Below are 25249 nucleotides of genomic sequence, written 5' to 3'. Positions count from 1 at the left end.
GAATTTCATTAGCATGAGCAGTTTCTGAGCTCTGGGCACAGTACTGCGCATAAGATTTCAGATTAAAACTGTAGAGTGGAAGGAAAGGGGAACCTTTTTCTGCTTCCCTACCTCCGGCTACTCTACGGAGACTGGAGAATAGACCCTCTTAAGAATATTAGGGGGTGGGCCCTCTTTATTGAAGCACACTCTAGGTCAACCTTGTGAAACCTTTACAGCCTGGGGCCAACTTAGCACCTCTGGGAATCCCACAAGTTGTGTAGGAGTCTGAGGCCGCAGTCCTCTCTTAATATTGCTCTCATCAACTGGCATTCAGCGGCACACTGAATCTGAACAGACCTTGCTGGGTGGATGGGACGACTCCAGAGGAATGAAAAAAGACAGCTCCATTGTAATGTGTGAAACTGACGACATGTGAAAAGCACGACAGGTGACCGTGAACATTTGGTGAACTCTGCAAAATTCTGACCCATTCATTATGTATTGTCACTTTTAGGGGGGATTTTGATTTAGAGGCATTCAGTCATAATCCCACAGATGGTAGCTTCGCCCTATTGGCTCCTCAGCCAAGCACATACACCAAAGGTCTGAACCTGCGGTTCCTCTCAGACTGAGCAGGATTACGATCACAACAGCACATCATCAGTAGGGCAAAACTAACCTGTCTCACGACAGTCTAATCCCAGCTTACGTTCCCATACGTGATGTGAGGGTGATCTGTCACCCCATTAATCGCCAGGGTTGATTCGGCTGATCTGGCTGGCTAGGCAGGTGTCCCCTTCCTCCCTCACCGCTCAGTGGAAGAGGACGACCATCCCAGATAGGAGTGTACCGTTCTTCGGTCAAGGGTATACGATAGCTGCACTCCCCTGCTAGAACCTCCAAACAAGCTCAAGGCCCATTCATTATGGTACATGAGCTCACCCCATTGCAGGGATTCGAACTGCTGACCTTCTGATTGGCAAGCCCAAGAGTCTCAGTACATTTCCAAGCACAATTCAAAGTGTTGGTGCTGACCTTTAAAGCCCTAAATGGCCTTGGTACTGGATACCTGAAGGAGAGTCTCCACCCCCATCATTCAGCTCCAAGGGCCTTCTGGTGGTTCCCTCACTGCAAGAAGTGAAGTTACAGGGAACCAGGCAGAAGACCTTCTCAGTAGTCTCGCCCTCCCTGTGGAATGCCCTCCCATCAGATGTCAAGAGAATAAACAACTACCTGACTTTTAGAAGACATCCGAAGGCAACTCTGTTTAGGGAAGTTTTTAATGTTTGATGTTTTATCGTGTTTTTTTCATATTCTGTTGGGGAGCTGCCCAGTGTGGCTGGGGAAACCCAGTCAGATGGGCATGGGAAGAAGAAGAAGAAGAAGAAGAAGAAGAAGAAGAAGAAGAAGAAGAAGAAGTTGTTGTTATTGTTGTTGTACTTGGTACATGAGGAAGTATCACTGACTCTGAATATTCTGCCCCCCCCCCTTTGCGAACACCCCTAACCCATACAAAAAAATCTGAACTGTTAGGAAATGAAGATATGAGATTCTGGAGGGCCTGCCCCCGGTGCTTGCCCCACAGGAAGATTTGGGCCTAAATATGAATCATTTTAGCAAGCGTGGCAGGAGGCACAACACATTCCTGGCTCCCGTAAGAGTCACGAGGTCACAAGCAACGCTTGCTGCCTACTATGCAAGGGAGTGTTTGGCGCAACACCCCCTTTTCATAGTGCAAGTCTGGAGGAGGTGTATTCATAGTGACAACAGAAGCGTTACAGGAAGCTGAATAATGCCAATGCAAAATGTTGCATTGCCAACAGTGCATCCTTTATGAAAATTGCTGGGTTGTAAGAACTCAGATTACCTTTTTTCACTACATAACGCACTTTCAGCGATTCAGTAGCAAACTCCCAGTGAAAAGGCTCACGGCTTGATTAACTTTGTGTTCCCTTTGGGTGTAACCGAACCAGTGTGAGGCACACTTAAGTTGTGTTGAGTTGAACAGGAAAGCACAATCTTCACTCTGTGACTTTAGTTTGGAAGGACTGCTTGTTGTTGTTTTTCCAGATGTGCTGTCTTTCCGAAGGAAACCCAGATTAAAATCCCCATTTCCTATGAAGGTCACAGGGTGATCGTGGGTGCTATCTGTCAGCTTAATTTATCCCTTTACAAAATTGGCAGAATTTTTTAATGAAAGCACGTATTCTGGGGAGCATGCTTTCAATGCTCCCTCCCCTTCATCTCTCTAGCTTCATATTGGATGAGTAAGTCCATCGTTCTCATGCATACCATGTCCACAATTGTGGGCAGAGGTAAAGGTAAAGGAGCCCTGGACAGTTAAGGCCAGTCAAGGGCAACTAGGAGGCTGCAGCGCTCATCTTGCTTTCAAGCCGAGGGAACTGACGTTTGTCCACAGACAGCTTTTTAGGTTATGTGGCCAGCATGGCTAAACCGCTTCTGGAGCAACAAAACACCGTGACGGAAACCAGAGCACACGGAAATGCCATTTACTTTCCCGCTGCAAAGGTATCTATTTATCTACTTGCACTGGCGTGCTTTCGAATTGCTAGGTTGGCAGGAGCTAGGACAGAGCAACAGGAGCTCATCCCATCGTAGGGATTCAAACTGCCGACCATCTGATTGGCAAGCCCAAGAGGCTCAGTGGTTTAGACCACAGCGCCACCGGCATCCCAATATGGGAAGAGACAGCTTTGTGACTCAGTGGGAGATGTATCTTGCCTAGTAATGGGCAGTGATGCTCTCCCAGCTTCCCAACATAATGAGGCACTGGCGTCTACCAAGAGGGAGAAGAGCGGGGTGTTGGACCATTGGACCGGCAGCTGGAGCTGCCTGCACCTCATCCACTCTCCCTCTCATTAAGCATCAGCAGCCCAGTATGTTGGGAAGATGAACAAAATCCATACCCATGTCATCTCACCAGCTGCTACTGATCTTGCCATAAAGTAAGATGGGAGTTGAGTTTTAGGGCCACTGTCTAGAGCAGGGATGGGGAACCTGAAACTGTCTAGATGTTGTTGTAACTCAGCCCCATCAGCCATTCGTGGTACTCAGCTACATTCATCAAGAAACAGCGTTTTGAATGCGTTATAAACATGCAACACCAGATGGCACCAGAGAGCAAAAAAAAATTTTAAGTGCTTTTCCATAGAGTTTATTTCTTTTGTTATAACAATTTATTTTCTGACTTATTTATAACTGTAGTTCCACACATGATCAGGGATAATGGACACATCTGGGAGGGACATAGGTCTATTCTTGGTCTGGAGCTCCAGTCCTCTTCTGTGTTCCTATTACCTACTGAATGGGCAACTTGCACAAAGGCCATAAATTTAATGTGTGATTTATTTATTTATTTAAAAACTATTCATTTGAAACCCTGTCAATTAGCCAGTGGGTAGATAAGTATTTTTTTTTTTAAAAAAAAGAAGCTTACAAGGGATTCTGCACATCCCACACTTCCAACTTGGCATTTGAGGAGGGGGACAAGTTGTTGGAATTATGCATTACGGAAATATTTTGAAGACAGACAAAATGCTTGTTGGTTTGGTTTAGTCTATGCACGGACATGGATTGCTATCAAACAATGTGAAAAAGAAGCCCACGAGGTCACTGAGTGGCTTTCAGCAAACTGTTTAAAAGAATGGATTGGCATAAAGACTCATATACGAAGCTCTATGGAGTGCAGCTTCAGGGATATTTGAAGAGAAGACACAACAAGTGATAAGACGCATGTGTAGAAAGGTCAGATCCTACATACGCCCATGAGTAGTTGTTAACATTAAATAGAGTTTATGAAATGTTTAAGCAAGTGTCTAAAGATAAGTTCAGATCAAGTTCCAGCAACCTCCCCCTGAGATGTTTGCAAGTATTAATTGCTGACAGTCTATCAAATGTTATCACAAACCTCAGAACAACAGTCCCGACTATATCTCTAATCCATGATACAGAACCAAGTGTTTATCATAGCTCTCATTTCCAGTTCTCAAAGCAGTCAGGGGGAAATGGTTAGAAGTCGTAAGATTAGCAGCTAAGCTTGGTCTCTTCTTTGTGGTCTTCAGGGGCCTACCAAAAAATTCAGGAACATGGTTCTCCATAAGATGCAATATTACCACCCTCTCTGGAGTACAGTAGCTTTCTGAGGCTAATCTTATTTAGATTCTCCTAGGGGAACTTATTTCAGCCAAGCTATCCTTGATTGCCCTATCATAACGCACTTCACTGCAAAACTCTAGTCTAACTTCAACTTTGCTCCTAGCATTTCCTCAGGTTTTCTTCCACACTGCAAGCAATAGCCTCCAGAAGATCAAAAGAGACTATGAGGCTCTGGGCAGGAAATTGAAGCAATTAAATGCACAAATTGTCATCTCATCTGTCCTCCCAGTTGAACGACGTGGCCCAGGGAGAGAGGGAAAAACAGTGGAAGTGAACAGCTGGCTTCACAAATGGTGTAAACAGGAACGGTTTGGATTCTTAGATCACGGACTGCAGTTTCTTGAAGATGGACTTCTGGCAAGAGATGGGCTGCACCTCGCAACGGTTGGGAGGAATGTTTTTGCCAAAAATCTCAGAAACCTCATCAGGAGGGCTTTAAACTGACTAATGTGGGGGAGGAAGACAGTGCTCCTGAAGGTAGGAGTCTATCAAATGATGAAGATGATCATCCAAATGTCATAGACCAAATGGAGCAAACAGCACGCAGACCTAGTGGTGGGAGGAAAAAATCCTTAAATAAGAGACACGGGGGAATGATTAATGGACTTCAATGTCTGTACACTAATGCGCAAAGCATGGGTAATAAACAAGATGAGCTTGAGCTCTTGGTACAGCAAACTAAATATGACATAATAGGCATCACTGAAACCTGGTGGGATAAGTCCCACGACTGGAATGTAATAATGGAGGGTTACAATCTATTTCAGAGAAACAGACCAGACAAGAAAGGAGGAGGAGTGGCGTTATATGTATACCTGTGAAGAGATCCAAGATTTAGAACCTCAAAGCCAAAGTGAGAGCATTTGGGTCAAAATTAAGGGAGAGATGAATAACAGGGACCTCATTGTGGGAGTTTACTATAGATCCCCAAGCCAAACGGAGGACATAGATGATGCCTTCCTGGAACAGATGGCCAAGCATGCAAAAGGAAGGGAGATAGTAGTAATGGGGGACTTCAATTACCCGGATATTTGCTGGATGTCAAACTCAGCCAAGAGCATAAGGTCAAACAGATTCCTCACTGGCCTTGCAGACAACTTTGTTGTCCAGAAAGTGGGAGAAGCAACAAGAGGAACAGCCATTTTAGATCTGGTCCTAACCAATGTTGATGACCTGGTTAGTGGGGTAGAAGTGGAAGGATCATTAGGCACGAGTGATCATGCTCTTCTGAAGTTTACTATACAGCGGAAAGGAGCAGCCAAGCATACTAGGACTCAATTTCTTGACTTTAAGAAAGCCGACTTCATAAAACTTAGGGAAGTGCTGGGTGAGATCCCATGGACAGTAATATTAAAAGGAAAGGGAGTTCATGATGGCTGGGAGTTTGTTAAGAGGGAGATAGTAAAAGCACAACTTCAGGCAATACCAATGAGACGGAAACATGGAAGGTGCCTAAAGAAGTCAGGGTGGCTATCTAAAGAACTTTTAACTGAGTTAAGATTAAAAAAGGATGTGTACAAAAAATGGAAAAGGGGGGAAACCACCAAAAAGGAATTCAAACAAATAGCCAGCACGTGTAGACACAAAGTCAGAAAAGCTAAAGCACAGAATGAACTCAGGCTTGCTAGAGAGGTTAAAAGCAACAAAAAAGGCTTTTATGGGTATGTTCGTAGCAAAAGGAAGAACAAAGAAACAGTGGGGTCACTCAGAGGAGAAGATGGTGAAATGCAAACAGGGGACACAGAAAGAGCTGAACTCCTCAATGCCTTCTTTGCCTCAGTCTTCTCCGATAAAGAAAACAATGCCCGACCTGAAGAATTTGGAGCAAATGATTCAGCAGAGGAAACACGGCCCAGAATAATTAAGGAGATAGTACAAGAATACTTGGCTAGTTTAGATGTATTCAAGTCTCCAGGGCCAGATGAACTGCATCCAAGAGTATTAAAAGAACTGGCAGATGTGATCTCAGAACCACTGGCAGTCATCTTTGAGAATTCCTGGAGAACAGGCGAAGTCCCGGCAGACTGGAGGAGGGCAAATGTTGTCCCTATTTTCAAAAAGGGGAAAAGAGAGGACCCAAATAATTACCGCCCTGTCAGTCTGACATCAATACCAGGGAAGATTCTGGAGCAGATCATTAAGCAAACAGTCTGTGAGCACCTAGAAAGGAATGCTGTGATCACCAATAGTCAGCATGGATTTCTGAAAAATAAGTCATGTCAGACTAACCTGATCTCGTTTTTTGACAGAATTACAAGCCTGGTAGATGAAGGGAACGCAGTGGATGTAGCCTACCTTGATTTCAGCAAGGCATTTGACAAGGTGCCCCATGATATTCTTGTAAAGAAGCTGGTAAAATGCGGTCTTGACTATGCTACCACTCAGTGGATTTGTAACTGGCTGACTGACCGAACACAAAGGGTGCTCATCAATGGTTCCTCTTCATCCTGGAGAAGAGTGACTAGTGGGGTGCCACAGGGTTCTGTCTTGGGCCCGGTCTTATTCAACATCTTTATCAACGACTTGGATGATGGACTCAAGGGCATCCTGATCAAATTTGCAGATGACACCAAACTGGGAGGGGTGGCTAACACCCCAGAGGACAGGATCACACTTCAAAATGACCTTGACAGATTAGAGAACTGGGCCAAAACAAACAAGATGAATTTTAACAGGGAGAAATGTAAAGTATTGCACTTGGGCAAAAAAAATGAGAGGCACAAATACAAGATGGGTGACACCTGGCTTGAGAGCAGTACATGTGAAAAGGATCTAGGAGTCTTGGTTGACCACAAACTTGGCATGAGCCAACAGTGTGACGCGGCAGCTAAAAAAGCCAATGCAATTCTGGGCTGCATCAATAGGAGTATAGCATCTAGATCAAGGGAAGTAATAGTGCCACTGTATTCTGCTCTGGTCAGACCTCACCTGGAGTACTGTGTCCAGTTCTGGGCACCACAGTTCAAGAAGGACACTGACAAACTGGAACGGGTCCAGAGGAGGGCAACCAAAATGGTCAAAGGCCTGGAAACGATGCCTTATGAAGAACGGCTAAGGGAGCTGGGCATGTTTAGCCTGGAGAAGAGGAGGTTAAGGGGTGATATGATAGCCATGTTCAAATATATAAAAGGATGTCACATAGAGGAGGGAGAAAGGTTGTTTTCTGCTGCTCCAGAGAAGCGGACACGGAGCAATGGTTCCAAACTACAAGAAAAAAGATTCCACCTAAACATTAGGAAGAACTTCCTGACAGTAAGAGCTGTTCGACAGTGGAATTTGCTGCCAAGGAGTGTGGTGGAGTCTCCTTCTTTGGAGGTCTTTAAGCAGAGGCTTGACAACCATATGTCAGGAGTGCTCTGATGGTGTTTCCTGCTTGGCAGGGGGTTGGACTCGATGGCCCTTGTGGTCTCTTCCAACTCTATGATTCTATGATTCTATGAAATGTCACAACTCCAACTGATATCTTTGGTTACAATTAAGTGTAACCAAATAATCTTATCGGTCTTCCGTGATGGTCAGTGTTAAATCTGTTGCGGCAAAGCTACAAAGAGCCTGCTGGCAATCTAAAGACGGACAGAACTAAACAGTATCTGCTTTTATTTTATGTCACATTTGTTATTATTCTTTGTTATGTTATAAATAACTATATGCAAATAATTATAACCATAAAGAAGATGAACCCATTTTATTACCACGTAAGATTTTGCCAGTTAGGGCCGACATCAACAGTTCATTTTTCAACAAGTCGCTTTGTCTTTAAGATGCCACAAAGCTCTTTGTATCTGATGCAACAGACTAACTCTGGGGAGTTTGCTACCATGACTGGGTCATGCCGCTTGGGGCTTATGGGAAATTGAGGCCCCCAAAACACTGAGATAGCCACAGGTCTAAGGGTTCTCTATTTCAGTGTTTCCCACACTTGGGCCTCTAGCTGTTTTTGGACTACAACTGCCATCATCCCTAGCTAGCAAGACCAGTGGTCAGAGATGATGGGAACTGGAGTCCAAAAACAGCTGCAGACCAAAGTTTGGGAAACACTGAAACAGATAATTATAAAACCTGGATTTTCCACCTAGCGCTATATGCATGTGAGCCTCAATACAACGGCAGGATATCATAGCTCAAACAATTTTTAACAGGTGATAGCCTCAATGTAGAGAATTGATATGTTTGTGCTTCCCACTTTAAAAAATAAAATAAGGGGAGACGTTCATTTCAATAATGGCAGGAGAGTGAACAAACTTGAGGGCTAGGGAGGCAACAAAGCATTCCCAAAATGGGGGAAGATGTGTTGTGTGTGTCTTGTCACCACTTCAAAAAGAAAAGAGCACAACACAAGTTGTTGTGCACTTGAGTGGCGCAGCTGCTAAAGAAATTGAAATCCAACACACAAAGGTCACAAAACAGCATGGTGTGTGCAGATGCCAACTTTTGTCACTCATCACAAATCATGTCCAAGGTGCTCTTGAAGAAGTGCTAATGTCAGCTGGGCACATTGGCTGAGGAGATCACCGTGTTAACTCATAGAAGAAAAAGGGCATAAGACAGTAGAACCACAGGAAGACAATTCCCTTCCGGAAAACCAAATGTTGCTAGGGCAGAGCTTTCCAAACTGTGTATCGCAACACATTAGTGTGTCAGCTGCAGTGCATGAATGCTCGCCATGCTACTTCCGGGGCTGGAAAACAGTTACTTTAAAAGAAAAGAAGAAGAAAAGGTAAAGGACCCCTGGATGGTTAAATCCAGTCAAAGGCGACTATGGGGTTGCGACGCTCATCTCGCTTTCAGGCTGAGGGTGCCAGCATTTATCCACAGACAGCTTTCTGGGTCATGTGGCCAGCATGACTAAACCGCTTCTGGCGCAATGAGACAGCGTGATGGAAACCAGAGCACACGGAAACACTTTTTACCTTCCCACAACAGAATACCTATTTATCTACTTGCACTGGCATGCTTTTGAACTGCTAGGTTGGCAGGAGGTGGGACAGAGGAACAGGAGCTCACCCCGTCGCGAGGATCTGAACCACCGACCTTCTGATCGGCAAGGTATTCAGTCACACCTTGCAGTGTCACATTTAGAGTCGCCATGCAGAAAGAAAGAAAGATACCAACTTACCTTTACATAAAGCTGTTGGAACTCCTCGAGGTTCAGTCTCCCACTAGGGCAATCCTTTAGAAACCCTTTGTACCACTGTTTGAGTTCATGCTCGTTAAACTCTGTGCTTTTCACCAGATCCTCCATTACTTCAGGAGCCAGTTTGCTATTCTGTTTCCCCATTATGCCTGCAAAAGGCAAAAAAGAAAGCAAGAAAGATCAGTTCTCCATCCCAAGGGCTGCCCAAGATGGTTCACATTAAGTCATCGGCATTGTTTTGGAGTTCAGTACAACTGAACGGAATTGGAATACCTTTTCTCCAAGCTACCTTTGGAATCAATCCCGCGGTTGTTTTTATCTCCACATGTGCTGATGGGCAGGCATACAAATGCCTCCCACTCCTTGAAAAAGGAAATCTGCGCCATGCTGAGAAAAATCAGCAGAGTGGGCGAGATCCTGGCACCAATACTTTCCTGTCACTTTTGCAGTCAGTTGGTGTGCACGGTAGTCAGAGATACCATTGTGCTACTATCTGATTCTGACTACATACATAGTTTGCCTTGAACAGTTGCAAGCGTTGAGTTATAATATATAATACCAAAGTGCTTTTATGTATGTTGACTTTCACTCCTCCATCAAAACAATCATATTAATGAGGCAGCTACTTCCTCCAGCTTGTCCCATTCCAAATGGCCTGGCACCTTCAACTAGACTTTTATGTATGTACATAAACCAAGAATCTCTTGAAATGTCAGTGCTAATTTACAGTAGTTTTTCATATATGAGCCTTCCTTAAAAATCCTAAAAAGGGGGAGGGAGCTGTAATCTTCTGGACGCATTCCCTTGTATTTGTTCATTCAGTAAAACTGAGCTATTATCTGCCTTGTTCTACTTGATACAGAGAATTCTGCAATAATCCTTTATCCTAATTATACCCCTTCAGCTTTCATCTTCTTCCCAAAAGCTACTTCTTTTATTAGCAAAACTACATTGTTAATTACAATCCAAACTACGCACAACATTTCTGAACAGCTATCAAGTGTAAATCAAGGGCTTTTGGCTGTGTATCTAATTAACAAGAGTAAGAAAACGGTAATTCGTGGATTATCTAGTTTGCCACAAAACGGATCCCAACATCTTCCAAGGCTTTGCCAGATGCCAAAATGCTGACCATTTCCCGGATGTGTCCAAGAAAATCGGGACGGGGACTTCCGGGTTAGCGCCTCCGGTAATGGCGGAATTCCTCTGATCGGGAGGAATTTGCTTCGTAGGAATCCGGGTCTGGCCGCCACAGTGAAGGCGGAGACCCACTAGAAATCACAGGCGGGTGAAGCCTGTGAACGTGGGATTCGGCTGGCACCTTTTGTGCCTCCCCTACTCGCGGGGAAACCCAGTTTTGGGGATCCGGAGCGACGTGGGGTTAGCGGCGTGGTGCTTCGAATTGACTGCTTCTTCCACGGAGCAAAGCCGCATAGCTGTTGCCGGAGAGCGCTGACTTTTTCCTGTGGACAATTTGATCTTAAAGCAACTACCCGTGAGTAGAGAGGAGAATTGGATTTTTAAACGTCTTAATTTGGTGCCGAAACGGGGAGGTCTAAAACAGGAAATCCACCTTCCCCTTTTGTAAATAGATTGAAGCAATGAGGATGCAAGCTGAAGTCTTGGAAAGCCTATTGTAAAGGACTAAATTTTCATCAGTAAAAAATACTAAACCCCCCTTGGTGGCAGGAGAAGAGGGGGGAAAGTTTTGGACTGAGTATACCTGCAGGAGAGAGCGAACAGAGTTAATATACCACTGCTCCGATCCTGGAAATGGGCTGCCAACAGGACTGTTTGTGTGGATCATAGCAGCGGAGATAAACCGTCCTGCATTGTTTCGTAATGTTTCTGGCACCATCTTTCCTAGTTGTGAATCTGAGAGGTTACCCATCCTATATTAGTCATAGAGACTCAGCCATAAAAACCTGCCTGCATTGTAACTGGATGGAACTACCCAACCAGTTGACCCTGCGTTTTGCAACATAAACAGAGAGGAAATGGGCCAGATATGTGCAGAATCCTGTGCAGGGCGATAATAGGCCAATTTCCGTGTTATTTTTCATGAGTAAGTTTTAACAAATCCCCTGCTGCGCTCTGGTAATAACTGCAACTCCTGACAAACCTCTGCATTGTTCCTTTCTTCTTGGGCTTCTTTCGACACTGCCTTTCGTCTTAGTCATGTCAGCAGGAAAAGCAGAAGGAAGCAGCAGAAAGCTGTCAAATCCCTGTCACGTGTTTCACCCTTTCATATATAATTCTTGGTTCACAGTAGGGGGAGAGATTAATGTAAAACTTCATCCTCGCCCTCATGCTGACGGAGCAAAATCTCGCCCGCAAAATAAAATAACATAAAATGGCTGAATAGAACAGTTGCCAGAACGTTCCACGAAGATTGAGTGTTAACAGGCTCCCAACCGGAGAAAGCAACAGAAATCTTACACGGCGCTCCAACCAAAGCTATCATCAGGAACTCCTTGCAAGGTTATGCTATTCACAGGGGATATAAAGAACTTTAGCATGTATTTAGAGAAAGTCTGCACCACAAAATACAAAATTATTAATTGGAAATAAATCTACTGTTTCCTTTTTTCTCATTGATGAGAAGCAATTAGTTAATTGAATCAACTTACACACCAAAGTTTCCCAAACTTGGGTCTCCAGATGGACTACAACTCCCATCATCCCTAGCTTGCAGGATCAGTGGTCAGGGATGGTGGGAATTGTAGTACAACAGCAGCTGGAGACCCAAGTTTGGGAAACCCTGTTATAGACTGACACAGATAGAATGAAAACCGTAAAATCACAAGTCTAGAATGTAAAGCAAATGGAAAAACCCACCATCGACAAAAAGGCAGAATCAGAATACTAAAACAAAATACAGAGCAGAACAACCTAAATATAAACAGTCATGGAACGCCTGAACAAACCAGTATATTTTTAATGGGTGTTGAAAACACATCACAGTTTATGCCTTTTGGATTGTATGGAGGTTGCTGATGGCTGGTGCCACTGCAGAAAAGGCCCGCTCTTATACAGCAGTTTTCAGTTTGTTCACTGCCTCAGCTGCTCAAAAACCAAGGCTTTAAACAGATGAGATTTCTTCTGTATTCAGTTACTTAATTCGTCAAGATCAGTTACATGACAGGAGTTCACCAGGGCATGTACTACTCTGGCGAGAGAGAGTGCAGGCAGGTAGGGTCTTAGCTGCATACCAGATGGAGCTGGTAGACAGCTGCCCTGGACACAGAATTGACCTGCATCTCCATAGCTTTTTGGCTGGCACTCTAAGCAGGAATATTCTGGTGAGAAAGCAACATTCATGACATTTAAAGAGGAGTTACAGATGTGTCAGGCTTTCAGCACCCTGAGCAGCACTGGTACGGAGATGCACCCAAAGCAAAAATGTAAACAGTGTACCAGCATGCAGAGTTTAGGCACAGTATTTATTTGTGACAAATTAGTTTCCTGTGGTGGCACTCGCCTGGATATGGCATGACACAGATTGTGGGTGTACACCAGAAAGAGCATTCAAGGTGGGCTAATAGGTAAAAGGTCAAGGTAAAGGACCCCGGGACGGTTAAGTCCAGTCAAAAGGCAACTATGAGGTTGCGGCACTCATCTCGCTTTAAGGCTGAGGGAGCCAGCGTTTATCCATAGACACCTTTCCGGGTCATGCGGTCAGCATGACTAAACCGCTTCTGGCACAACGGAACACTGTGACGGAAAAAAGGGTGCACAGAAACGCCATTTACCTTCCCGCCACAGCGGTACCTATTTATCTACTTGTGCTGATATGTTTTCGAACTGCTAGGTTGGCAGGAGCTGGGACAGAGCAACAGGAGCTCAACCCATCACGCGGATTTGAACCACCGACCTTTGGATCGGCAATCCCAAGAGGCTCAGTGGTTTAGATCACAGCACCACCTGCATCCCTGGCGAGGTGGGCTAATAATGCTGACATGACACTGGGAAGTGATTTGTTTATGTCAATACAGATTTTTTTCCAGACAGCACTGATATGGTGATCCTTAGAAGGGACTAAAATACAGGACAGACTACAATGATAATACAATACAATATTTATAGTATTTATAGCATAATAGTATTTATAGTATTTCAACGGCTTAGGACTGCAATACCTCTAGGACCACCTCTTTCCATATGAACCTACCCGGACCCTGAGATCATCTTCTGAAGCCCTCCTTCATGTGTCTCCTCCTTGAAAGGTCTGGAGGCAACATGAGAACGGGCCTTCTCTGCAGTGGCTCCCCATCTGTGGGATGCTCGCCCCAGGGAAATTTGCCTGGCACCTTCATTATACACCTTTAGGCGCCAGGCAAAAACGTTCCTTTTTAGCCAGGCCTTTCGTCGATCTGACTGACATCCAATGCCCTTTTAAAATGTGTTGGGGCTGAACATGGATTAAAAGCCATATAAGCAAACTTGGTAGTGTCAGTTGAGTGCTGGTGGTTTCTAGGTTGTGGAGGTCCTTGTGACACGCCCTTCATTGTGACACCTCCCTCTGCTGGCTCCTTGGTCACTAGGGCTCTAGAGGCAGAGCGATCGCCTTTGGTTTGATCATTCAGCGAGTGAGAGAGAAAGTGGATGGAGATGTAAGTAGACTTTCTCATCAGCATCTGCATTCTGTGCTGGTAATGCTCCCTGACAGTGGCTCTTTTGGCGGGAAGGGGGGTTATTGGATTGTTGCTTATATTCTGATTATATATTTTGTGGTTTTTATGTTGATCTTTTCTGTGAACGGCCCTGAGACCTCCAGGTATATGGTAGTATATAAATTCAATAAAATAACAACAACAACAACAACAACAACAACAACAACAACAACGGTATAAATATGGCAAGAAATATAATATCCAAATATGTGGAATGATAAAAAGACTACCGCCAAACATTGCACCGACACCCCTGTGCTCTTAAGAATTTGGTTTCCATCTTTGTATGTACAAGATAAAAGTACACCTGAGAGTACACATTTTTGTTTTTACCTTTTGATTCTATTAAGATAATTCAACTAAAAAAAAAAAGCTGTCACATGTAAGATGGAACAAGCTCTGGAGGGTAGGACCCAAACCAATGGATTCAACTTACAAGAAAGGAGATACAACAAGAGGAAGAACTTTATGACAGTAAAAGCTATTCAACAGTGGAATGGTCAGAAGGAGGTGGACCCACCTTCATTGGAGGTTTGTAAGTAGAGGTTGGATGGTCATCAGTCATGGACGCTTTAGTTGAGAGTCCTGCATTGCAGGGGTTTGGACTAGATGACCCTGAGGATCCCTTCCAACTCTGCGATTCCATGATTTACTTCTAAGCTGTCCCCTTGTTGTTGTCCCGTTCTGCTCAGCGACAGCAGAGCTGAGTGGCAGGTGAGAGGCCAGGGGGTACTTGCCCGAGGGCAGAGTCCAAATGCAGGGTTCCGTCCACTCCTAAGGTCAGGAGTATCTCAGTTCAGTCAGATGGTCGGGGGGGCGGTCAAGAAAGCCAAGAGCCCATGGTCACAAAAAGCAAGCAACAGCAAGATCTGGCCAGGAACGACGAATGTTGTTTCCGGCAACTGATTGAGGCTGGAAACACCTGCTTAAGAAAGCTGGAGCCAGCTGGTTCTCATCAGGAGCAAGAAGGCTGATCAGCAGCAGGTGGAGTCACTTCACCTTCTGCTCCTTCAGGCTGCTGCTCAGCAGGTGAAGCTGACTCTTGGCCCGTGACACCCCTGTGCAGTTAAAAAAGTCTAACGGTGGCAGGCAATCTGAGACACACACAACCACCTTAGCTGCAGCAGGAAGGGCAGAGAGTGGCTTGCCATCTTTACCGCTCAAGTGGTCTCTTATAACTTCCACACAGGAAAGAGGTAGCCAGGGCTTCCCAGCAAAAACACTCCCCTCCTCGCTTCCCAGTTTGCCTTTCCGCAGGGTAAAGCCCAGTTGCACAACATCTGCGGCAACTATGGGACTCAAAACACTTAACAGCACCCATTTGTCTGATCCTCACAACCTTGTGTGCAAGGCAGGAAGGGGTGATCTTTGTCCGGATTATGCTTGGGGAAGGCTGGATGAACCTCTTCGTGCACTGAAGATCCAGGGACAATCGTGACCGCCTGTCAGGAAGCTGTCATTGTCTCCTGGCTGGTTGCCCAGGCAAGTATAAAGATAAGGAAAAGTTTCTTACAGTTCTTTATTTATTCCAAACTTTACAGAGAGACTATAGAACCCAGTCTCCTGGAAAATGGCGTTGCCCTGACTGAATCTTCACCCCCCTTCTCTCCCACTTCCTCATTCTTCATCATCATCATCATCATCATCATCATCATCATCATCATCATCTCTTCTATGGGTGCTGCTGAGTGCCCTCTGTCATAATAATAATAATAATAATAATAATAATAATAATAATAATAATAAATTTTAATTTATATCCCGCCCTCCCCAGCCAAAGCCGGGCTCAGGGCGGCTAACAACAATAAAATAATACAACATTCTAAAATCATTTAATTATAAGATTAATTCAAATCAAATTGATGGCAATCATTTGGCTAGAGTTCTGTGAAGATTGCCAAAGGAAGGAGTCAGGCTGTGCCCTGGCCAAAGGCCTGGTGGAACAGCTGTCTTGCAGGCCCTGTGGAAAGATGGCAAGTCCTGCAGGGCCCTAGTCTCTTGTGGCAGAGCGTTCCACCAGATCAGAGCCACAGCCGAAAAAGCCCTGGCTCTGGTTGAGGCCAGCCTAACCTCTCTGTGGCCTGGGACCTCCAAGATGTTTTTGTTTGAAGATTGTAAGTTCCTCCGTGGGACATACCAGGAGAGGCAGTCCCGTAGGTACGAGGGTCCTAGGCCGTATAGGGCTTTAAAGGTTATAACCAGCACCTTAAACCTGATCCTGTACTCCACCGGGAGCCAGTGCAGCTGGTATAGCACCGGGTGAATGTGATCTCGCAGCGAAGACCCCATAAGGAATCTCGCCACGGCATTCTGCACCCGCTGGAGTTTCTGGGTCAGTCTCAAGGGCAGCCCCACATAGAGCGAGTTACAATAATCCAGTCTGGAGGTGACCGTCGCGTGGATCACAGTGGCTAGGTCAGGGCTCTTTGCTCTCCTACTTTTAAGGCTTGCTGGGTTCTGGGAGATGGAGAGTCTGGAATGCTTTCTAGTGACAATGTGTCAGCCAGCTGTTGCTCCGGCTCTGTCTGCTCCTCCTCTCCCATGATTTCCCAACTTTTCCCCTCATTTGCCTCCAAGCTGTGACCTCCCGCCAACCCCTGTTCTAAATCTATACTCTTCCTCTTCCTCCCCATTGGAAGGATCAGAATGGGGAGGCAGTGTCCACCACTCCTCCTCCTCTGCCCAGTCCCTGACATTCCCCAACTCCTGTAGTTAAGCCAGGCATAGGCAACCTTCAGCCCTCCAGATGTTTTGGACTACAATTCCCACCAGCCCTGACCACTGGTCCTGTTAGCTAGGGATCATGGGAGTTGTGGGCCAAAACATCTGGAGGGCGGAAGGTTATGCCTGAGTTAAGCAAAGAAAAAAATAGACCTAACTGCACATTTAGTATGAAATGTGTCGTTTGGCCCTGTGGGCGCCATCTTCAAGTATTATGGTGCCCATGCCTCCTCTTCCTAAGCTGGGATGCAGGTAGTGCTGTGGTCTAAACCACTGAGCCTCTTGGGCGTGCTGATCTGAAGGTCGGCAGTTCGAATCCCTGTGATGGGGTGAGATCCCGTTGCTCTGTCCCAGCCTCTGCCAACCTAGCAGTTCGAAAGCACACCAGTGCAAGTAGATAAATAGGTACCACTGTTGCAGGAAGGTAAATGGTGTTTCCGTGCGCTCTGACTTCCGTCACAGTGTTCTGTTGCACCAGAAGCAGTTTAGTCATGCTGGTCACATGACCTGTGGACAAATGCTGGCTCCCTCCGCCTGAAAGTGAGATAAGCACTGCAACCCCATAGTTGCTTTTGATTGGACATCCATCCAGGTGTCCAGGTGGTGCATGCTCTGGTTATCTCCCGCTTGGACTACTGCAATGCACTCTACGTGGGGCTACCTTTGAAGGTGACCCGGAAACTACAACTAATCCAGAACGCAGCAGCCAGACTGGTGACAGGGAGCGGCCGCCGAGACCATATAACACCGGTCTTGAAAGACCTACATTGGCTCCCAGTACGTTTCCGAGCACAATTCAAAGTGTTGGTGCTGACCTTTAAAGCCCTAAACGGCCTCGGTCCAGTATACCTGAAGGAGCGTCTCCACCCCCATCGTTCTACCCGGACACTGAGGTCCAGCACCGAGGGCCTTCTGGCGGCTCCCTCACTGCGAGAAGCCAAGTTACAGGGAACCAGGCAGAGGGCCTTCTCGGTAGTGGCGCCCTCCCTGTGGAATGCCCTCCCACCAGATGTCAAAGAGAACAACAACTACCAGACTTTTAGAAGACATCTGAAGGCAGCCCTGTTTAGGGATGCTTTTAATGTTTGATGTATCATAGTATTTTAATATTCTTTTGGAAGCCGCCCAGAGTGGCTGGGGAGGCCCAGCCAGATGGGCGGGGTATAAATAAATAAATTATTATTATTATTATTATTATTATTATTATTATTATTATTACCTTTTTACCTTCCTATTGTACCTAGCATGTCACACTTATGCCCAAGCAGTGGCAGTGCCCCACCAGCACATCAGCAATTACAGGTCTGGGTTTACAGATGGTGTGAAAACTTCCATTTTGCTCTTGTGCCAGCATCAAGGCAGTGAATCCTGATCAGATGCAGCCCTGCAAAATCCTGGTGGCTGTTTGCAGAAATAAACCAATAATTTGCATATAGATGTTAGGCAGATCCATTGCAAGTATACAACTTGAACATACGGGAAAAGATTAATCTTGTCACTTGTACTACTTGTACTGATTGAAGTCTATTTGCAGCGGATAGCAATGGAAATAGATGGCACAAATGTAGTTTAAAGCTTTTTATATCCACTTCCCCATCTTCTGGAAAACCCCTTTCAAATATTAAAACAAAGCTTCAGTAGTTATTATAGCTATTGCTCCCCAGGTACATCTGCCTTTTAAGCCATTCATTAATCATCAGTCATCAGATTAATAATGTCCTCTGTGAATACCTTTTGACAATCTGCAATTAAATACCGTGGAAACATTACTTTATTTTTATTTATTTTTAAATGAATCATGCACCGGCAGAACAAAATGAGTGGATTTATGCTTTCGACTTAAGACGTCAACAGTGGTCAGGATGGTTAGTCAGCTAGGCGAGTCAACATATGATTCATACAGAAAAACTAGCTATAATAACTCGAAGAGAGAGAAAATCACAGGCAGATTAATATTCTAGTTATGGAGATGCCTCCCCCCCCCCAAAAAAAAACCGCTAGAAAAGAAGGGGGGTAACTGATTTGTGGGGAAAAGAAAGTATGATCAAACATGGGGTTTTTAAAAATGCCAGGTGATGGGACTCATTGCCCACACTTTTAATAAAATAAATTAACAGTGGGGTTCAGTAAGGAAATTTGCCGGCAGTTGCGGGCTTCCCTTCAAAATATTTTCCCCTCCTCTCTAGGAAGTAGTGGGCAGAGGCAGGTAGCAGAAGTGAAGGTCAGATCTCTATGGGGGAATATCACCTGTCATTTTACCTGTCACTTCACCTCATAAATAGAAGGCATTGTTACTTCCTGCCTTTCCACCCACACCGTCCTCTCACTAAAGAGGCTGATTCACACAACCTCTGAGAGAAAAGCCAACTGCTTATATCCTACAGGGGCTGATGCTTTCGTTCAGCCTGGGTCCAAGCAGTGCTGGATTTACATATAAGCTAAACAAGATATACCTTAGGGTCCCACTCTCTTGCCCCACCCCCAAAAAAAACTAAAGGAAAAAAACTAGATGTAAAAAATATAAGATGTAAAACAAATAAAATAAAACCTACGTACAGCAACAGTGTTTTGTTGTGTAGGCTCCTATTTGTTATGTGCAAAATGGCTTTAGATACCAATTAGGTCCATAAATTACCATAGAGCATACATTCAACACAAAAAAAAACAGCAACAATATGTTGTTGACAAAGGACAACTGGACATATAAAGGGCTTCATATAAAGGGAGAGCCAGTGTGGTGTAGTGGTTAAGAGCAGTGGACTCGTAATCTGGTGAACCAGGTTCGCTTCCTCGCTCCTCCACATGCAGCTGCTGGGTGACCTTGGGCTAGTCAGACTTCTCTGAAGTCTCTCAGCCTCACTCACCTCACAGAGTGTTTGTTGGGGAGGAAGGAAAAGGAGATTGTTAGCCGCTTTGAGACTTCTTAAGGGGAGTGAAAGGCGGGATATCAAGTCCAAACTCTTCCTCCTCCTCCTCCTCTTCTTCTTCCCATTACCTTCAGGAGCCTTTAGATCGGCAAGCCGAAGAGGCTCTGGTTTAGACCACAGCACCACCTGCATCCCTAACACTAATTTGACTCCTGAGATACCACGTTACTTTAAAACTGTGTATGGGAGAGTAAAATTCTTAGGAAGAGCATGTTTTCTAACAAGAAGCTGTTGGTGATGAAGAATGCTGAGAGATCAGAAAGTGTCCAATTCAAAGTGATCTATCTCTGCGTAAACAAAGCAAAAATACTTTGTGTTCCCAATAAAAGAAGTTCATTATTATTTCATGGCTACTCTATAGTCTTATACGACTTGGCATATCCTCTGCAAAACTAAAAGCACCGTGTGGCCACAAGCTGGAAATGGTAGGATATGTAATGGCAGGGAGTCATTTTCTCCGTTAAGATAAATTACAGGACCTTTCTGCAGAAAACGTGACTCAGAACTCAAAATTCATGCTATAGAACAGAGATGGGGGAACTCAAGGCCAGGGATCTGAAAGCACACCACCCATTTAAAGCATTTCCCCCAAATACTCCTACGATCTAGGATTAGATAGTTTACCCCTCACAGAACTACCCCCTTAACTATGCCCATGGGTGAGGAGAAGCTGCACACTTTAAATGTAGGGTATTTATGCCAGAGGCCATGGTGACTTTCGTGATTAAATGGGATCTGAGGCCAGGATTTCCTGATCCAACACTCCAGGGTTTCATGAAGCACCCAAAATATGTACTTTCAGTGCCTACCTACCAATGAGGCTATAGTCATACCAAATTATTTTTCATGACACAATGAAAAAAAGCCCTACTCAAGTATTATACTCATGAGTAAGCAGAACACTTGAGTATGGCATGCTAGCTCCCCCACTCCCAGGGTTGCTATCTCTGCTGCCCTCCTTGATTTGGAGGGCAACTGCCCGCAATGGGGAACTCATACCCTCCAACATTTCTCCTATGGAAATAGGGATGTCCTATTCCAACCCTCCCTTCATGGATCACTGCCTTGCCGTGCCAAAGGGGCTTGAATAACTCAGAGAAGCTATGAGCTATGCCGTGCAGGGCCACCCAAGATGGACAGGTCATAGTGGAGAGTTTTGACCAAATGTGATCCACCTGGAGCAGGAACCAGCAAGCCACTCTAGTATCCCTGCCAAGAAAACTCCATGGACAAAGACAACAGGCATAAAAAGTTATGATGCTGGAAGATGAGCCCCTCAGGTCGGAAGGCGTCCAACATGCTACTGAAGAAGAGTGGAGGACAAGTACAAGTAGATTCAGAGCTGATGAAGTGGCTGGGCCAAAGCTGAAAGGTCGCTCAGTTGCGGATATGCCTGGAAGCGAAAGGAAAGTCCAATGCTGTAAAGAAAAATATTGCATAGGAACCTGGAATGTAAGAACCATGAACCTGGGTAAGTTGGATGTGGTCAAAAATGAGATGGCAAGAAGACTCCCTGGAAAAGGAATCTTTCCCTGATGTTGGGAAAGATGGAGGGCACAAGGAGAAGGGGATGATAGAGGATGAGATGGTTGGACAGTGTTCTCGAAGCTACCAGCATGAGTTTGACCAAACTGCGGGAGGCAGTGGAAGACAGAAGTGCCTGGCGTGCTCTGGTCCATGGGGTCACGAAGAGTCGGACACAACTAAACAACAACAATTCCAACCCCTCCAACATTTCTCCAATGAAAATAGGGACGTCCTAAGGAAAAGTGGCACAAACAGCAAAACCCAAATTGTGGTGACGCAAAGAAAAGAAATCCAAAACAAATCCTAAGAGTCATTAGTTCAATGAATCTGAAACAAGAAAAACTGGCACATCAGGTTAGAGGGTGAAGCCGAAGACAGCCAGGGAGTGCCAGCAGGCAAGAATCTGTCTCATCAGGTTATGGGTTGTATCTGACTACATCATTTTTCGAGTAGGCCTACTGAGATCAGTGGGCACGAGTTAGTTTATGATTAAGAAGTCCAATGATTTCAATGAGTCTACCGTGAGCATGACTTAGTCAACCTTATGTTTACTTCCATCCACGAGAAGCATCTCTTTGCCAAATTCCCCTTCCTAAGGTCCAGTGAGGGTGGGCAAATGACAGACTTTAAATGTTCGGAGAAATAAAATTCAACAACGGTGGGGAAATAGCGCCAAGTAGAATTTAGCATAGGCAGTCAAGCAAGTGAGAGATAAATTCCCAGCATTCGAGAAATAGCTGTAGGGGAAAAGGATCAAGAACTCTATTTTCTCTCCTCAGCTGAAGTGCATATTTCATGTGTGAAGAAAGAGGGGCGGGGGGGGGGGATGGTATCCAAGGAGACAGCAAGTCCACATTATGCTTCAGGGCCCAGTCAGCCTCAAGTGCTTAGCAACACTGGACCCACATGACAAGCCTTCAAGACCACCTTTTGCTCGAAAACCCTGCAATTAAAAAGCTTATCAAAACTGAAATTAAAACATTAAGAGAAAGACGAGAAGGGTGCTTGTAGGGCACCTCTTTCTCTTGGTCTGTATGTTTCCTCAATCCACAAGGGTCTGCGTTGTTCCACTCTATTTATGTTGTGGGCTCCTCAGGAGACAAGCTGGGTCTTCGCATCAACAACCAAGCAAAATCCATAGCACTCTGTGTGTACCAGACTCATTGGAGGCTAAAGACGACAGACGTTAAAGGAATATTAAAGACCCCACAGGGCTGAATCTGTGGGTCCCTAGCAGACTATATTGTTGGCCTTCTGACTCTCCAGTATGGGGCATTTGATTCTCCTCTCTCATGAAGGAGGCTGACACAAAAATATGTCGTATCAACGTACACTTTCATAGCATATTTTCATATTCCTTGGCAATATATAAATTGACTCTCAACACTTACAACTTCATACGGCAAAGAAGGATGGTTGGCTCAGAGATCCTTGTTGTTTTCTCTACACCTAATTGTTCCTTCTGTTTCTAGCCATGGACAAGGAGGAGACAGCAATAATAATAATAATAATAATAATAATAATAATAATAATAATAATAATAAATTTATTATTTATACCCCGTCCATCTGGCTGGGTTTCCCCAGCCTCTCTGGGCAGCTCCCAACAGAATATTAAAAACACAATAGCACATCAGACATTAAAAACTTCCATAAAAAACAGGGCTGCCTTCAGATGTCTTCTAGAAGTCAGATAGTTGTTTATTTCCTTGACATCTGATGGGAGGGCGTTCCACAGGACGGATGCCACTACCGAGAAGGCCCTCTGCCTGGTTCCCTGTAGCTTCATTTCTCACAGTGAGGGAACCACCAGAAGGCGCTCGGAGCTGGACCTCAGTGTCCGGGCTGAACAATGGGGGTGGAGGTGCTCCTTCATGTATACTGGGAACAAGCTTGGGAGACCCCAAGGTTTGAAGAAGTACTCAACTCTTGGGGGGGGGGAAACCTCTTTAAATCCAGGAGGGGGAATCCCCAAACAATCCAATGAGGATAGGAGATATTCAGTAGCACAGACTGCTGTCCGACTGCTGCTGGGAAGGAAAACTACTGGAAGGGGCATGGAATATATTATTGTGGATGAAAGGCATGGGTGACTGACTAGAACAGTGAACCAGAAACATTTCATGCTGCGACATTTTGTTGCAGGTCTCAGTTTTCTGTGTGCTGGTCAGGAGTGACTGGTCCATCCACCCAATCCTGCACCAAGCTCCTTGCTGCCTCTCCCCTCCCAGGATCCAGCAGTGATGCTTGGCATCGGGAGGCTAGGTGAGTAATCCCTCCCTACCAACCATCTGCCCCATCTGTTGATCCTTAATGAAACACCCCCATCTATGTGCTAGAGGCAGGTATCATCAAGATCAAGGGAACCCCAGGGTCTGAAATACTTTTTAAAAAGTAGGGCTGGGGGTGGGGACTAAGTAAGATGGAAGGAACCTCCTAAAACAGTCCAGGGAATAGGAATATAGAAACTGCCTTTTATTGAGGCAAGCCATTGGTCCATCTGGTTCATTATTGTTTACAACGGCTCTCTGGGATTTCAGCTCTACCTGAAAACACTGGGGACTGAACCTGGGACAGCAAAGCAGATACTGTACTACTGAGCTACAGGCCTTTCCCTAGAGCGAACATACTGAGTAGCCTTGGGATGGCTGTCAACGTCAAGGATGGGGCAGAGGAGAAATGGTGGAGACCACCTCCCCAGCCTGACCCTTCCAGAGAAGAAGGAGACACGTCAGAATTGCCACAGGGGACTGAGGGAGGTCACAGCTCAGAGGCAGATGAGGGGAAAAGCTGGGAAATAATGGGAGAGGAAGAGAAGGAGGAGGAAGAAGAACCACCAGGAGGGCAACAGCCAGGGCCAGATTTAGGTTTGATGAGGCCCTAAGCTACCGAAGGTAATAGGGCCCTTTATATGTCCAGCTGTCCTTTGTCAACAACAAATTGTCGCTGTTTTTTGTGTTGAATATATGGTAATCTATGGACCTACAGTGTACCTCGGGTTACAGACGCTTCAGGTTACATACGCTTCAGGTGACAAACTCCGCTAACCCAGCAATAGTACCTCAGGTTAAGAACTTTGCTTCAGGATGAGAACAGAAATCGTGCTCCGGCGGCGCGGCAGCAGCAGGAGGCCCCGTTAGCTAAAGTGGTGCTTCAGGTTAAGAACAGTTTCAGGTTAAGAACAGACCTCTGGAACGAATTAATTACTTAACCCGAGGTACCACTGTAATGGGTATCTAAAGCCATTTGCACATAACAAAATATGTATTTTATAAAAGTAATTGTTGAACTGAAATACAATTGGAAATGTACATACAGGTTTCCCCCCCCCCTTTAATTTTTTGGGGGGCCTCCAAGAGAGTGGAGCCCTAAGCTATAGCTTGTTTAGCTGATACGTAAATCCAGCACTGGCAACAGCTGACAGACACAATGTCCTTAGAAAGCATTCAAGACCCCCCCCCCCAATCCCAGAACCTGGCGAGCAGCCATTCTTCCATTGCTGGTGACAAAGGATCCTTCCATCTTTGTGCATATATGGAGAGGAGCTTGCAACGGAGCATAGACACTATGGATCCATCAATACTGTCTATGCTGACTAGTGGACACACGCCAAGATTTCAGACAAGGTTCTCTCTACTGAGACATGCTGGGGATTGATAGGAGTCCTCTTTCTTGAAGTTTGAACCTAAGTTTTAAGAAGAACTCAATAGCACAAGCTGTTCAACAGCAGAACAGACTGCCTCAGGAGGCAGAGAACTTTCCTTCACTGGGGCAAGAATTCAACTTTGTGCTCTTCTGATACAGTGGTACCTCAGGTTAAATACTTAATTCGTCCTGGAGGTCCGTTTTTAACCTGAAACTGTTCTTAACCTGAAGCACCACTTTAGCTAATGGGGCCTCCTGCTGCTGCTGCGCTGCTGGAGCACGATTTCTGTTCTCATCCTGAAGCAAAGTTCTTAACCAGAGGTACTATTTCTGGATTAGTGGAGTGTGTAACCTGAAGTGCATGTAACCTGAGGCATATATAACCCAAGGTACCACTGTAGTTCCCATCAGCGAAAGCAACTTGGCTTGCCAGATGGAACGATTCCTCCTCTCTTCCCCACCTGT

General features: G+C 45.3%; 1 protein-coding gene across 2 annotated transcripts in view; it reads right to left on the bottom strand.

Annotated features, from left to right (window-relative positions):
* VSNL1 (visinin like 1) overlaps window positions 1-25249 on the bottom strand; it is a 107747-nt gene that overhangs the window by 47317 nt on the left and 35181 nt on the right. For both annotated transcript variants that reach the window (XM_081857507.1, XM_081857506.1), the window contains exon 2: window positions 9275-9441. In XM_081857507.1, the coding sequence (XP_081713633.1) occupies window positions 9275-9436 (162 nt within the window). In that variant the 5' untranslated portion in view covers window positions 9437-9441. The remainder of the gene's footprint in view (window positions 1-9274; window positions 9442-25249) is intronic.

This window comes from Podarcis erhardii (genome assembly GCF_964252035.2).
Source record: "Podarcis erhardii genome assembly, chromosome: 3".
Classification (NCBI taxonomy): Eukaryota; Metazoa; Chordata; class Lepidosauria; order Squamata; family Lacertidae; genus Podarcis; species Podarcis erhardii.
The sequence above is the reverse complement of the archived record's forward strand: the minus strand, read 5'-3'. Positions and strand labels throughout refer to the sequence as shown.